The 14,236-nt window shown below is 36.1% G+C and overlaps 3 protein-coding genes across 4 annotated transcripts; 1 reads left to right on the top strand and 2 right to left on the bottom strand.

Moving 5' to 3' along the window:
* Positions 1-185: 185 nt before the first annotated feature.
* LOC140791069 (magnesium-protoporphyrin IX monomethyl ester [oxidative] cyclase, chloroplastic-like) lies at positions 186-1,990 on the bottom strand. Its single transcript, XM_073141448.1, has 5 exons — positions 1,473-1,990; positions 1,289-1,353; positions 873-1,200; positions 688-786; positions 186-568 (listed from the first exon to the last, which is right to left on the bottom strand). Exons 1-5 carry the CDS (start codon positions 1,950-1,952, stop codon positions 305-307), a joined length of 1,236 nt encoding a protein of 411 aa, XP_072997549.1. The 5' UTR covers positions 1,953-1,990; the 3' UTR covers positions 186-304.
* Positions 1,991-5,867: 3,877 nt separating this feature from the next.
* Positions 5,868-8,939, bottom strand: LOC140791066 (probable protein S-acyltransferase 4). Its single transcript, XM_073141445.1, has 6 exons — positions 8,789-8,939; positions 8,074-8,283; positions 7,681-7,989; positions 7,309-7,542; positions 6,400-6,895; positions 5,868-6,197 (listed from the first exon to the last, which is right to left on the bottom strand). Exons 1-5 carry the CDS (start codon positions 8,837-8,839, stop codon positions 6,401-6,403), a joined length of 1,299 nt encoding a protein of 432 aa, XP_072997546.1. The 5' UTR covers positions 8,840-8,939; the 3' UTR covers positions 5,868-6,197; position 6,400.
* A 1,595-nt stretch (positions 8,940-10,534) lies between these two features.
* Positions 10,535-14,154, top strand: LOC140790738 (uncharacterized). 2 transcript variants are annotated; one of them, XM_073140959.1, is made up of 2 exons: positions 10,535-11,518; positions 12,169-14,154. In XM_073140959.1, the coding sequence occupies exons 1-2, from the start codon at positions 10,546-10,548 to the stop codon at positions 13,983-13,985; spliced, it is 2,790 nt and encodes a 929-aa protein (XP_072997060.1). In that variant the 5' UTR covers positions 10,535-10,545; the 3' UTR covers positions 13,986-14,154. The 2 variants fall into 2 exon arrangements, with proteins under 2 accessions (XP_072997060.1, XP_072997059.1); XM_073140958.1 differs by having other exon boundaries at positions 12,166-14,154.
* The last annotated feature ends 82 nt before the right edge of the window (positions 14,155-14,236 follow it).

Below are 14,236 nucleotides of genomic sequence, written 5' to 3'. Positions count from 1 at the left end.
GATAGCAATCCAAATCATGCACTGTGGATTACCATTAGTATGGTGATTCTTTGATCAAGATAGTATGATTAACTTAATGATTGATTCATTGCTTCTCTTGTCTTAATAGAATAGAGGTTATGCTCCAAACTATGTATCTAACATCAAAGCAAAAGTAGAAAACTCAAATGAGCTTAAAACTTCATCTTACTCAAAAAAAAAAAAAAACATCAAAGTAGACTCATCTAGTAAATGCCTGCATCTTTAGTAGTAGAAACAAACTATGTATCTAACATAAATTGGGAGATGTGACTCTGTTACAAAATCAGTAGACAATCTGTGGCTCAAACTCTGCGAAATCTACTGATCCGGCATCGACCGGCGGCATGAGATAAGCAGCCACAAGCTCAGACAGCAAGGCTGCAATGAGTGGAATTTTCTTCAAGCTCTTGACAAAAGGGATGTCTTGGCTCTCCCCCAGCGCAATCAGCTTCTTGTTGATCTCCACCATCCTATCCAACTTCCTCTTGAACTCTGGATTCTCGACATCCAAAACCGCGGGGAAAATCCTCGCCGTTGTGCGATTTGTCTGCAAAAAAATATAGAGTTTGACTGTTAAATGTAAAATATAAAAATTACTGCTGTCTAATACTTTAAGCTTATAGAGTAGTCGATGAGCCCTAGCATGAAATCCAAGTGAGTTCTCACCTCAATGATAACATGCATATCAAATTCTTTGGTGTTCAGGCCAAGGCCTTCATAGAAAGAAGTACGCTGGCAGTCATTTAGGTACATGGTCACATAAACCTGCACATTGAGGAGCATAGACTTATATGATTTAAGTTTTATCGAACACTATACACTTAGGAAGTTGTGGAATTGATTGGAATTACCGAGAGGCAGAAGAAGCGAGCCCAGAGCTTGGCCTTCCAGTCTGTGAGGAACTGTGGCTGGGCTTTAAGCAGTGCAGAGATGAAATCTCCATGCCTGTTCTCATCCTGCCACCAGTTCTCAAAGTACTTGAAGATTGGATAGATTTGGTTTTCTGGGTGGGCCTTCAAATGCCTGTAGATTGTGATGTACCTCCAGTATCCAATCTTCTCAGATAGATATGTGGCATAGAAGATGAACTGTGGCTTGAAAAATGTGTACTTCCTAGCCTTTGTCAAGAAACCCAAGTCTAATGCCAAGTTGAAATCTGACAGACCCTTGTTCAGAAACCTGCAGAAAGATTTGAAGTCAATTTCTTGTCCTAAAATAGCCACCACCATTTGATTGCAACAAATTAATTGAGTAAGAATTCACATACCCAGCATGCCTGGCTTCATCTCTAGACATAAGGGAGAAGATATCAGCTACCACTGGATTGGTTTTCTGAAATGGATAAAGATAAAAACCACCGTTCTCTATCAACTTAACACTTAGTTTGATTAATTACAATATTCACAAGTTGACAATTAAGTTGTAAAGCAATGGCGTAAATTGGATCCAACCTTTAGCCTCCTCCCAAGCTCCTTGTAGAGCAAGAAGCCAGAGAATTCAGCAGTGCAGGACCTCTCCAGGAATTCCACGAAGATCTGCCGCATTGGGCCTTGCAATTTATCGGCGGCCGCCTTGAATTCCGGGTTTCTGACGAAGTGGGTCTGATTGTAATCAGTCTTGAACTCATTGAGCAATGCATCAAACTCAGCCTGGTTGAGGCTCTTGTTCATCTCATTGTTGAACAGCTTCTCCATCTCGTCGAAATCAGTGGTGTAGAACCTCGGCGTGAGGAGCGTCTCCTTTATCGACGTCTTCCCGGCCCTCTTCGCCTTCGGGATGGCGGCATTGGTGGTGGCCTGAGACTGAGAGGTGGCCAAGACTCTGAAGCAGTTGGAGTGAGGCCTTAGAGTGGCAAATTTGGATGTGGGTCTTCTGGTAAATTGATGGATGGGGTTGATAGGTTTGATGAGAGAAAGCTCAGTTGCAGCCATTCTTGTGCAAACTCTCTACAAGGACTCACTGGAGTGAGGTTGTGGGTTCCTGGGAGGGAAGAGGGGACTGAATATAACAGTGAAGAAAGTTGGTGGATAAATTTTGGATAATCCTTTGGGTGCCTAGGTGTATCATCCAATGCAATCTATAGCTTCTAATGGGGTGTCGACATGTGTAGATGTTTGAGTCCTGCTGCAGGCTTACGCATGGTCATGGTGTGGATTATTTCTGCGCAGTATGAGCTCACAGCAAACTGTGGACTAGCCAATGGTTTTATAAAATCTGGGTATGCATGAGATTGTTTGAGAAAGTTTTGGTGAACAGAAGTAGAGGGTAGGGTAGAATGCAACTTGTGGTTTATTTTGGTTTTATGTGGTATATAACAATGCTACAGAAAGGTAAAATTTGACGGCGGTGGAGATGCTGACAGTGATGGTGTTCCTATTCGAGGCGCGGATTAGGAGTCAATAATGGAATCGAATTTAACTTTGACTATGGAAAGAATTCGTTTCAATGCAACTTTAAAAATTAAAATCTTAATTTTTATAAGAAGATTTAATTACGTGTGTCTAATTTTCTAATTTTCTTATTATATACCCTTGAAGATCTTAACCATTAAATCTTCATCAAACTGATTGATAAACAATTAACTTCAGGGTATTATCTACACTTTTTTTTCTTCCGTTAAAATTTCTCTCTTAAATATAATTATGCCTTAATTATAGGAGATATCATTTAATATTAAATAATTTAAATTTGATTATTTAGAGATAAACTTTAATTTAAATATAATTCTCTATCTCTATTTATTAAAATTTAATTTAAATCAATCTTAAACTAATGAGAGATATATATATAAATAATAAAAAATAATCAAAAAGATAAAATGTAATTAAATTTTCATCAAGTTAATTATAAAAGACATTACTACCCTTATTTTGATATATATACATTACTCTCAGTTAATAATATATATGTCTTTTATTTGATAAAATATTAAGATAATATAATTATCAGAAAATAATATGCAAAATTATATATCTAAAATCTTTCATTTATATTATACCCTTAAAGATCTTAACCGTTAGATTTTCATCAAATTGATTGATAAAAAATTAACTCTATGGCACGGAAGAAACGCTATATATATATATATATATATATATAATATTGAATAACCCACTATCAGGATAATTAAAAAAAATAAGCATCAAATCCATGGAGCAAATATGATCAAAATAGAACAACTTCTAAATCCACAATAGTAATTAGCCAACTACTTAGAGCTTCAGCTTCATTTCAATTGCCACAGATTTTGAAGCAGTGTAGCAACTTTAGTTTAACAAAAAACAAAAGAAAAGACACCTAACAAGACAACAGTTGACGGCCACCAAAATCATCAACATCTAATTAAAGGGGGAGGGATATTGAAGTGGCAATGATAACAGAATTGATGCGGCGAGAAACGAGCAGCGAAGTAGAAGCATAGAGGAAAGAGCAGTGAGGGTAATGAAGGGTGAAATGATGTCAAATAGCAGCAGCGGACAAGCGTGAGGTGGGAGAGAAAAGGATGGGGTAGAATGGACGATGTGATACATGCGATGACGTCCAACAACAATCACAGTGGACGAGGATCGTGCTGACAACAGCAAGCGAACAACATTGAGGAGGAAGCGACAATGGACAGGTCGATGAGACTAGGGGTGGCAAAATTTAACCCGACCCGATAACCCGACACGATAACCCGACTGTTAATCGGGTTTGGGTTTAGTCTAATCGGGTTCGGGTTATAAACGGGTCAACCAGCCTAACCCGATTATTAATCGGGTCGTGTTCGGGTTTATACCCCTGACCCGCTTGACCCGTTTAACCCGTTTAAATAAACGGGTCAGATCAACCCGCCAACCCACTATATATATATATCTAAGTTTTTCTAACCCTAACCCTAATACCCAACCCATGTGACAAGTTCCTACTCGGCCACCCCCCATCTCCAAGAGCCAAGCACCACCCTTTACCCATGCCTGCTTAACCAACCCGTTTAAGTATATGGGTTAGACGGGTCGTGTTAGTGTGTCGTGTTAAACCAACCTGTTTATTAAACGGGTTAAACGGGTCGGGTCGTGTTACCCATTTATTAATCGGGTCATGTTTGTGTTTACCAAATGCGACCCGTTTATTAATCGGGTCGTGTTCGTGTCAAGGTAAAATTAACCCGACTCAAACCCGCTTAACCCAACCCGATTGCCACCCCTAGATGAGACCGTGAAGAACAACAATGAAGAGGGAGAAGGGATAGAAGCTATTGAAGGGAGCAAAGGGAATAGAATAGAGTGAAATTTGTATATATAACATCCTATTTTTTAACGAAATTACCGTTTACACTATATATTTTACTATTTATAAATTGAGCCATATGATTTAGTGAATATATGTAAAAAAATATTCTGTGTTAGATTTGAACTAACACCATAATAATATTTTGTTATGTACAAATATTTGATTTATAAAATGAGTAAAACATCTTTATTTTTAAAATAATTAAAATGTCTTTACTTTTAAAATGACTAAAATATACTTAGTATAACTTGGTTGAGAATATTTTTATAATTTTTTAGTATATTAACTTAATTTAGATGTTTAATTAAGTTCAACTAACAAATCTAACAATAAAGTATTTTCTGCATATATTCGCTAAATTATAGAGCTCAATTTATATATGGTGAAAATATATGGTATAATTTATAATTTCGTCAAGAGACTGAGTGTTGTATGCAAATTTTTCTTAAAAAGAAATACTAAAGGAGAAGACCAATCCCCTCCTTTAACCACTCAGAGAGCAGAGGATTTATAGACATATTTAATCTTTAACAAATTCCACAAACAAAGGATCAAATTCAATAGATTTCAAAAAGAAGGATCACGATTCAATAGATTTCATAAAAGAAGGATCGAAAGACCCTCTGAAAGAGAGGAAAAGGATTTGTGGTCATACCCTATAGCTAAGCTAGGGCCGTTGCAAAGGAAAAAAACAGAGGACATAACTTGGTATTGACATAGAAAATATGGAGAGGATAAATGATTTTTGGTCAAATTTGATGGTTTTGATTTTTCCAAATTAGCAATTTTGTCATTTTAGGAACATTTTGTTTTGCTTATATCTTTCAGCCTAGCAGTAGAAATTCTATTCCATTTGCCTAGTCAAAAATTCAATTTTAGAATAGTTGGTAAATAAATATGGTATTAGAGCAGTGCTCAGTTGTTTAAAATATAAATCTTCTACCTATTTAATTCAAGTATACTTCCTGGACTCGTTAGAGTAATTGGTGAATTAATAATAGTTTATACCTATATGAACGGTAGAACTTGTTTGAAACTTTAGTTTGTTTAAACACTAACATTTTTACATAGATTGGGTTCTTAATTTCTATAGAGATTAGTTGTTTTCTTTCTTTACTAATAGCGAATGAGGCTAGAGAAACAACAGTTGTTAGATTCTATTCTGCTGTTAGAATGAAAGCAATAGAAAAAAATTCAAAGATTCAATTCCGACAAATAAAAGAAAAATTATGAAGAAAAAACAGGAATAAAGTGTCAAAATTGCTTCACTTTCTTGCCTACTTTTCTTTCAATCAATCTACTTTTCCTTGTGTTCAAGGTTACTATATTTCTACCAGACTATGAAATTGCTACTATATCACAATGTATGAAGGAAAAAGAAGATTAAAGAGTCCTCCATGATCCAAAAGAACAGACTCAATGAGTAATATATCGCGATTATAAGGAAAACTCATGAATGATCAAAAGCTCTCTAATATTTGTGAAATTTTTGTTCCTGTTGTTCAGATGAAACTTTACATTATCTACAAAGAATATATAAAACAACAATATGAAAACAAGTCAAGACAGTCACACTTGCAGACAAACTCAGCATTCAGATTTGCACCTACAATTTCACATATCGACAATGAGGAGCAGGCTACTTGATTCTTTCTGCATTACTGCAATCTTTTCGTAGCCCTATCACACATGGTTTGAATTTTGAATTGTATAAAGTAATGGATGGTTTTCTTTTCAGGTTCAATTCTCAATCTACAAAACAATGTTGAGTTTAACGATCAACCTTGACAAGCTTTAAAAACTGCAGATCAGAATATACGCTCCTCGAAAGGACTGATAAAATTGACACTTCAGAGATGGCAATGATTGTTCTCACCTGAATGTCTGAAACAGTCAGGTAAACCCTGCAGAATTATATGACAAAATCATTAATCTTCCATACAAATACTTCCAATTCTCTCTTTCAATTCTATCAAGTAAATAACAATGACTTTCTTTATAATCCTTCTAAAGAGCTTATATGGATGTCTTGCATTATTTCTAAATAATAGATTCATGGTTTTGTTCCGCAAACTGAAACAAAGGAAACAATTTTTTTTGTTTTACCTCATTTCTGCAAGACATTGCTATCTTCATGAGCTGATGTGCTGCTTAATCTTTCTTCATCACTTCTTACAAGTGCATCAGTACAGTCTGCTCTTGCGTCGATCTGATTGGATTCACTTTCTACTTGATTGTTAGAGTCTGGAATGACAGGAAAGGTAAATTCATCAGAGCCAGGAATCTCACGCCTTTCTTTTACCATTATATTTTTCTCGATTGCACTGTAATCCAAATCCTGCAGTATGTTAGGAAGTGGCATATTGTTCTCGCGGTCACGCTTATTGCCCATTTCCAAGTCTATTTTTTCCTTCAGATTTAGAATTCTAATTCCATTACTTGCAGTAATAACTTCTGAGCTGTCTTCCGATGCAAATGACCGGAATTTGTTCATTGAAGGAGGAATTTTTGAGAAAAACACAGCTTTAAAGTTGCTCAATATAGACTTGTTATATGGATTCTCCTTCTTATCATAGCGATACCTGAAGTTCTCGTAAGTTGTCTGCAGCAACATCATACGCAGTCATCAAGTTAGACGATAAAAACTCGGATAGAAAAATTCACTATATGGCTGTGAAATTTGAAACTCTAACAACAAGAAAATAAAAATTTTAGAGGTTCTCATCAATCACATAGTAATGAATGTTGGATCTCCAGATACACACATCCCAGGTTTTAAAGCATCATTTTTATTTCAGGACTGTTTTACTGATTAAAATAAAAGATGAATGACTTGATACATTGAGTAGTATTAAATGCCTGATTTTTTTTTTTTTTTTTTTTTAAGCAGGAACATACTGTCTAATATCTGAGACTACATGTTAACTTCTTAGAAAAGGAGAAAAAAATAGGATAACAGAAAGTTTGAAATTATCATGTTAGCACTGAAACTTAATACAGTCAAAGAAGATTTACCTGATTTGTGCTAATTAAGTAGAGATGGAAAACTGTCAGACCACCAACAAACCATACTGCTATGAAAGTGTACAATATTAGCACAAGCGACAAGACCTCGCTTGTCATGGACTTCCACAAGGAGTTGTGATAATGCTTTCTCTCCAAGAGGATGTTTAGCCAGGAAAAGGTGAAGACGTATATGCAAAGAAAGGTCGATGTCGATATGAATAAGAAAAAGAATCGGTAGTTACGCTGCACAATTTAATTAGAGACACTTAGTTTCAAGAAAAAATCAGAAAGAAAACAAGTCTGAACTTTATATACAACTGAAAACTAGAACAGAAGAGCAACTGTTAATAACTTAAAATGAGAAAGGTGGACATGACTTACTAATCCAATGCACTGATCAACCCAGGGGCAGTGGTGATCGAACTTCTGAACACAATTGTTACAGATTGAACAATGAGAAGCTCGCGGTGGACGATAGAGCATGCATGTATCGCAGTATTTTACTTTTACAGTAAAACCATTCACAAGAACATCCTTCGTGCGTGGCAACTTTAAGTTTGGACTCGCTGCATTGACCCACTCCATGGAAGGAGTGGTTATATCGAATGTCTCATCTAATTCCGGTGGACGTGCATTCCTTGGTACTATCCCAGGATCCCGACTTGATGTCAAGAAAAGAAACACTAGATCCTGTACCATCCATTAACATGTAAGGAAATAAAATTTTGTTGATGTTATCATTATAGCAACTGATGCATCGAACCATTTACATACCGCTACCGTTACGATGATTGTAACGACTAATATGGGATAACCAAGTATTCTAATGTGGTCGACATCCCAGTCCTCGGATCTTTCATGCTTATGGATCTTTATAATTGTTTGACAGCAGAAAGCAATCGATGGACCTGATATTAGAATTATAGATAGGAAAAGAGAAGCCAAATCTGGGCCAAATATAAGTCTTCCACCACACAAAAATCTCTGCAATAAGAATAAAAAGGAATAGCAAAAGGTGGTCGTAAAAATATAATTTATTGCTAAATTGGAACGTATTCTGATTTAATGGATTGCTGATACTGCAAGCCAGAAACATAGTTTATTCAGCAGGAGATAAATAGGTTCAGTAAAAATGTGTCAGCAAAATTGAACTGTTTTAATTTGAAGAAATTTAATGAAGATAACATCAATCGAAAATAACAAAAATAATTAGAAGGCATCCTCAAAAAGGGATGGAAAGAGAACTTGACTATTACCTATAAGCATTCATAACCAAAACATTACCTTCATAACTTGACAAATTTATAACCAAATTCCAGTCATCAAGAATTATGCTAATAGAAGGTGGAGATGTACCAAAAGAGATGAAACACATAAAATTGGGCCCCAAATTCTGAGTCAAAACTCACAATAAACTCATCTATTCATATAAATCAGACAAGAATAAATCAAGTTTTCATATCAATCATAAAAAGGTAAGAGCTCATACATTGCTGCCTTTCCAAACTTGGTACAATCTCTTCTGCTTCGTCATTGCCATATCCTCTCAATCACCAAACGATCAAGGAAAAGAAGGAAAACAAAGAACCCAGTTCAAATTTTAAGATGTGGGTTCTTGAAAGCAAACTATGATTAACCAATTTCAGCTGTTTTATTGACTAATGGCATCATTTGAGACCATTAGAAAGAGAGATGTCAGAGAGAAAGAGAGATAGAATAATATAACAAAACAAAAGAAGTCTCTCTCTTCTCTTTCTCTCTCTCTCTCCCCCTTGTTTATTTTATTTTTCTCTTTCTTTTCTTTCCTCTGTTTGGGATCAGAACAAGCTACCCTGTAAGATGTCGTCATTTCTATCTCTATCTAAATCTTGTCTCAGTTTAGCAAAAGGATCTCTTTGTCTTTTCTTAGGGGTGTTTAGAGAGAGAGAGAGAGAGAGAGCCACAAGCGGCAATTGTATACACGTTGCGGTTTTTTCGCGGGAAGTTAACGACTGTAACTAACGTATGAAAGATTAATTTGAGCTGGGATTATTCCAAACTAATATTTCCAATCACATGCCACATTTGCAACAATTAATTCTACGCTTACAAATGGTTAAAAAAAATAAGGATTATGCTAACAACTTATCAACTCTTGAATATTTGTAGAAAAAAAAAAAAAAAAAAAAAAAAAAAAAAAACCCCAACTCCAATAATAAATTCTCTCTTATGTGCCTCCACGTTTGATGCTAATTTATAACTATAATATGGACAGGATTGGAGTCGTGACAACTTGTTATATGTCTTCAGATTAATAAATTTAAGAATCTCTGGCAGTTTAAGATATATTAATTTTTCTTTTTAAAATCTTTGTTGGAGAGTGGAAATGGTAGCCGGCCTCTAAATGTTCTTCTTGGCATTTGTCATTGAGCCGATCCTATCAACATTTGAACAATTTTAAGCACTCGCGATTATTATACCTTTATTTTAGAAAAATTAAAAGAGAAAAAAATGCTATAATAATAATAATCTATTTTAGTTGAACATATGTTTGGTGTTTGGTTTACGTTGGTTTCGTGACAACGTATGTGGAATATGTATTTGGTAGCTTGGGTAAGATCATTTTACTCTCAAATGCTATGCTTCTAAAAAGAATTAAGATGAATAAAATGTAAACGGATTGAATACCTTCATTTCTTGAGATAAAAAAATTAAAACATAAAAATAGGTTATAATTTTTTCACTGTCAATTTTCTTTGAACAAATATTTCATTGAAGTCTACAAATGCTTGGAATTATTGGGCTTATTTGGGCCTTCAAATTCCAACATCCAACTTAGCCCAAAAGCTCCAGCTTCTAAGTGACAATTTTTGATCCGTTCGTTCTCCTACCTGGTTTCAACTTCCAAATCCAACTCTACATTTATTAAAAGGTTTTTTTTTACAAAAAAATCCCCCTCAAAATATATATTTTTTTACGTCAAATCTATATTCACTACTAAAAAGAATAAAAATATCCTTACTCTAAAAATACTTTAAAAGTGAAAAAAAATATTCTTATTTTTTTATATTATTTAAATCATTCAATTTTTTACAGTTAGTTATTTTCAAAGGATATAAGTGTATAAACGAATTTTAAGGAGTATAAATATATGAAAACAAATATTAAACCCTTAAAAAAAAAGAAAAAAAAAAAGAAACCCTTAAACCCCTGTATACGTACATCAAGGATTTTTTAATATCACCCATCTCAACTATGGCGGGAGACATGACCTTGCTCGTCCAAAGAGCTCTCTTCCCGGAAGCTAGGGTTTCTTCCGAGACCGCTACATCCGCCAAACCACTAGAATCGGACGACGGCGACGATGACGACGACACTCTAACGCTCGCTCGGATCTTTCGGTCCTCTCCTCCTCCTCCTCCTCCTCCAGTGCACCATGACCAACTCGACCTCCCCGAGAAGCATCAAGATTCTAGGGTTCCCAAGAAGAAGAGGGGTCGCGATTTCTCAAGCGGCGAGTCGGGTTCCAGTAACAAACGCTGCAGGAAGACCTTCCCCGAGAAGGATTTCAAGAAACTTGATCTCGTCTGGGCCAAGGCGTTCGCCTACTCTTGGTGGCCCGGATTTATCCAAAGAATCAAGAACTCGTCCGCTTTGGTGTCCTTCTATGGGTGTGAGAAGACTCGTTGGTTTCGTCTTCGTGAAATCCGTGGGTTTGAGGAGTACTATCCTCGGATTTCGAAGTTGGTGTGTGTGAAATTGGCGGGTGAGATTAGTCTTGCTTTGGAGGAGCTAAGCCGGAGGACGGTGATAGGTCTAAGTTGTGGAGCTTCGGCGGCGGAAGGGAGTGGGATGTCAAGTGACCAGATTTCTGAAGTAAAAGAAGGTTTTGATCCTATTGATGTGTTGGGATTTGTTGGTGATTTGGCAGTTTCCGCTTGGGTTGGCGAGGAAGAAGCTGCAAGGGTAGTTAGAATGTCGTCTCAGGTTTATGCATTCAGGCGTTATGTCAAAGTGGTTCAGTATAGTGAAGTAGATGGTGGGTTTGATTCAGCTACTTTGTTGGAATTTATTCATGGAGTAGCTGTTTCTTCACACATTGATGATGTGGATGCTTCTTCTTTTGAAGAGACAACAGTGAGGTTGAATGGAGTTAGGCAATTTGTGTCTGTTTGTCCTGGTTGGATGTACCAGGGAACAACGGGACTTGAAGATGACTTACTCAGTGAGGAGTCTGAAGGTAATTCACTACTTTGAGAAGGTCATAGTTATATATGTCTACACTTTTGCACTTAGTAACTGCATTTTTTACAAGCTAGTAACTATTTGATTAGCTATTATTGATAGATTTAGAGAAATATCTTTTTTGGATTTAAACAAGAGAAATAAGAACAAGGACAAGATGTATTATAGTCTCTGTCTGTAGGCCTTGCATACTTAGTAATGAAAAGAGCAAATTGAAGCCATACTGCTTGCATTTAACTTGATCCATCTCACTCAATTGCTTGGAGCTTTATAAATAGAAGAAGAAAAAAATTGCTTCTGTTAAGTTTCACATATTAATATCTGTGAAGTCTTCCAGTTTACTGTATGAAGTGATTTTATTGCTAAGTATCAATACAGGAATAGAGCTTGTACACAACAAGAAGCATGAACGTAATTACTTTTTGTTCTGGCCTGTATTCCATTTTTTACTTTGTAAATTTTATTATGAGCATGTTAGATAGCCATCTTTGTTTATATCATTGGAGCTGTATTCCATCCAATAGTGCATCCGGTTATATATAATTTCTAAAGGCCCAAAAGTCTTAACTTCATGCACTATTGTCTTGAGTAAGCTGCAGAGCAATTATTTGTTATATTAATTTCTTAGTTAAAATGGGAAAGCAGGTGAGCTACAGATGCCGGATTCATCAGATAGAGGAGAGGTAATATGTGAAGTCATCAGAATTTTAGAGGAAGACATCTCTTTTAACAATCTAGGAATGGATTGGGAGACTAATGAGCAACAAGTGCCAGAGGGCAGGGAGATATGTTTGCTTAACAGAGCTGATTTTGATCTCCTTGATATTGATGAAGAATATGACTCTCTGATGGATAATCAACTAGAAATTGCAACCAAATTGGAAAATTTTTATCTAAGTGAAGATCTTGAAATTCAAAGATCATGTACTTCCAACTCCATAGAGCAAGAGGATGTTGATATAATACACAACGAGAACCTTTTTGAGCAGTCTGCAGATGATGGAACCTATAAAAATGTGCAATTGGGATGCTATTTACCCTATTGTGATGCTAATAGCTCAAAAGAAAATTTAGCACATCAATTAGATCTTACCCATTCTGCTTCAGGGCATATTCTAGCTTACAAAGACAGATCAGCAAGTAGCGTCGAAACAGAATACTTGAAGCAAGAGGGTGTTGTGACAATGCACATTGAGCATGAAAATGGTGATTCTGCTTCAACACCTGTGACTTTGATTGACAGTTATTTGGTGCAGACTGCACCTATTGCAGAAAGGCAATTAACTACGTCCTCTCCTAGAAGCAACATGCAATGTGCGGAAAAAACGGTCGAGTGTATTGAGCCTCAGTCTAGTTCTCAATCTAGTCCCAATGTCAGTCTTGTTCTTCAGAATGAAACTGCTCCAAGAGGCATCATTAGTACTATTTCCAGTTTAACTTCTACCTCAAAATCTCCTCCTTTGAACATCCTTAAAAAAGGAATATGTGGTAGCGCGTTTCAGAATTTCTTTAAGTTGCACAAATCCTTGGTCCCCTATGCAGAAGCCAAGTCATATGCAAAACTGTTTATGAAATATATAAGCTTTACTGGCTATGAGAATTGTACTTATGAGGAGGTCATTAATGGAAATAATATATCAGGAAAGAATTTGTTGCCAGAAAATGCTGACAATGATGCTAAATCTCAGTCTGTAGACAAGTATTTAACTGTTTCTAGAACATTATTGCAGAGAAAATTGGGGAGAAAGGACAGCATGAAGGGTTCTTACAACTTGACTCTGCCCAAGCCTACGTCTAAGAAAAATTTGCATCAGAAGAAGAGGCATGACTGGCCCATTGTCTCTGGTCACCCCAACTGGACTGGACTATATTCATCTCCCTTGATTAGGGAAAGATCTAAGTCAATCTGCAGATACCAAAGGTCCTTTTTGGTCGATAAATCCATCAATTCTTTTAAAACATTGCACATGAAGTTTCCAAAAGATTTTAAGATGCCCTCGAGAGAAGAACTTGAGAAGAAATTTGTTGTTTTTGGACCATTAGACTGTTCGAGAACTAGGCTCTTTTTCTACACGGGTGCTGCTCAGGTGGTTTTCTTTCACCAGACTGATGCAGATGCTGCTTATAAATATGTAAAAATTAAGAATGTATTTGGTCATGCAAATGTTCGTTTTTGGTTTGATAAGCATGAGAACTTCAGAAAAGGGGCAAGATGTCATAATCATGAATCCTTATGCAAAGAGGGGAGTTCATTGTTAGAGAGAAATCCATCTTCTGAAGGCCTTGATGTACTTCAGAAGAAGAATAAGAATAGTGCATACAGTGTCAGCACTCCTGAGTTATCTGTGCCAGTTCATGGACATTCACCATCAGATCTAAAGTCATGCCTTCAAAGCCCTGATGCACTTGCGATGAGGGATAACAAGAAAATATGCAAAGTGAGATTTACAATTGAAACTTAGGTCAGTTGGATGCTTATCAGAATTACATCAGTTTATCTTCTTTTACTTGCCCTCCAAGGGTTGAGCTGGATACATGTACAAATTTTTTCACTTGTGGACCAATACGAAAATTGTTACCGGTCCCTTCTGTTATGTGATGAATGAAAATCAAGTAATTTCAGTCTGTAAATTGTATTACAGAAATTTGCTTCTGAGTTGATTTTTCACTGGAATGTTTCTAGAGCCACTGCCATCACCTTACAGCACAACCT

The sequence above is a fragment of the Typha latifolia genome, chromosome 6, assembly GCF_019914945.1.
Source record: "Typha latifolia isolate L0001 chromosome 6, TyphaL0001v2, whole genome shotgun sequence".
Lineage (NCBI taxonomy): Eukaryota > Viridiplantae > Streptophyta > Magnoliopsida > Poales > Typhaceae > Typha > Typha latifolia.
This window is presented reverse-complemented; position numbering and strand designations above follow the sequence as displayed.

Bases quoted from the DNA above. Each gene is read 5' to 3' on its own strand.
- LOC140791066 (XM_073141445.1), bottom strand. From the start codon at position 8,839: ATGGCAATGACGAAGCAGAAGAGATTGTACCAAGTTTGGAAAGGCAGC. The intron at 8,284-8,788 runs GTATGAGCTCTT...TTCTTATTGCAG, and splicing joins AAGTTTGGAAAGGCAGCAAT to AGATTTTTGTGTGGTGGAAG. The intron at 7,543-7,680 runs GTAAGTCATGTC...TAAATTGTGCAG, and splicing joins TTGATCAGTGCATTGGATTA to CGTAACTACCGATTCTTTTT.
- LOC140791069 (XM_073141448.1), bottom strand. From the start codon at position 1,952: ATGGCTGCAACTGAGCTTTCTCTCATCAAACCTATCAACCCCATCCAT. The intron at 1,354-1,472 runs GTTGGATCCAAT...TATCCATTTCAG, and splicing joins AGCTTGGGAGGAGGCTAAAG to AAAACCAATCCAGTGGTAGC. The intron at 787-872 runs GTAATTCCAATC...CTCAATGTGCAG, and splicing joins CTCGCTTCTTCTGCCTCTCG to GTTTATGTGACCATGTACCT.
- LOC140790738 (XM_073140958.1), top strand. From the start codon at position 10,546: ATGACCTTGCTCGTCCAAAGAGCTCTCTTCCCGGAAGCTAGGGTTTCT. The intron at 11,519-12,165 runs GTAATTCACTAC...AAAATGGGAAAG, and splicing joins ACTCAGTGAGGAGTCTGAAG to CAGGTGAGCTACAGATGCCG.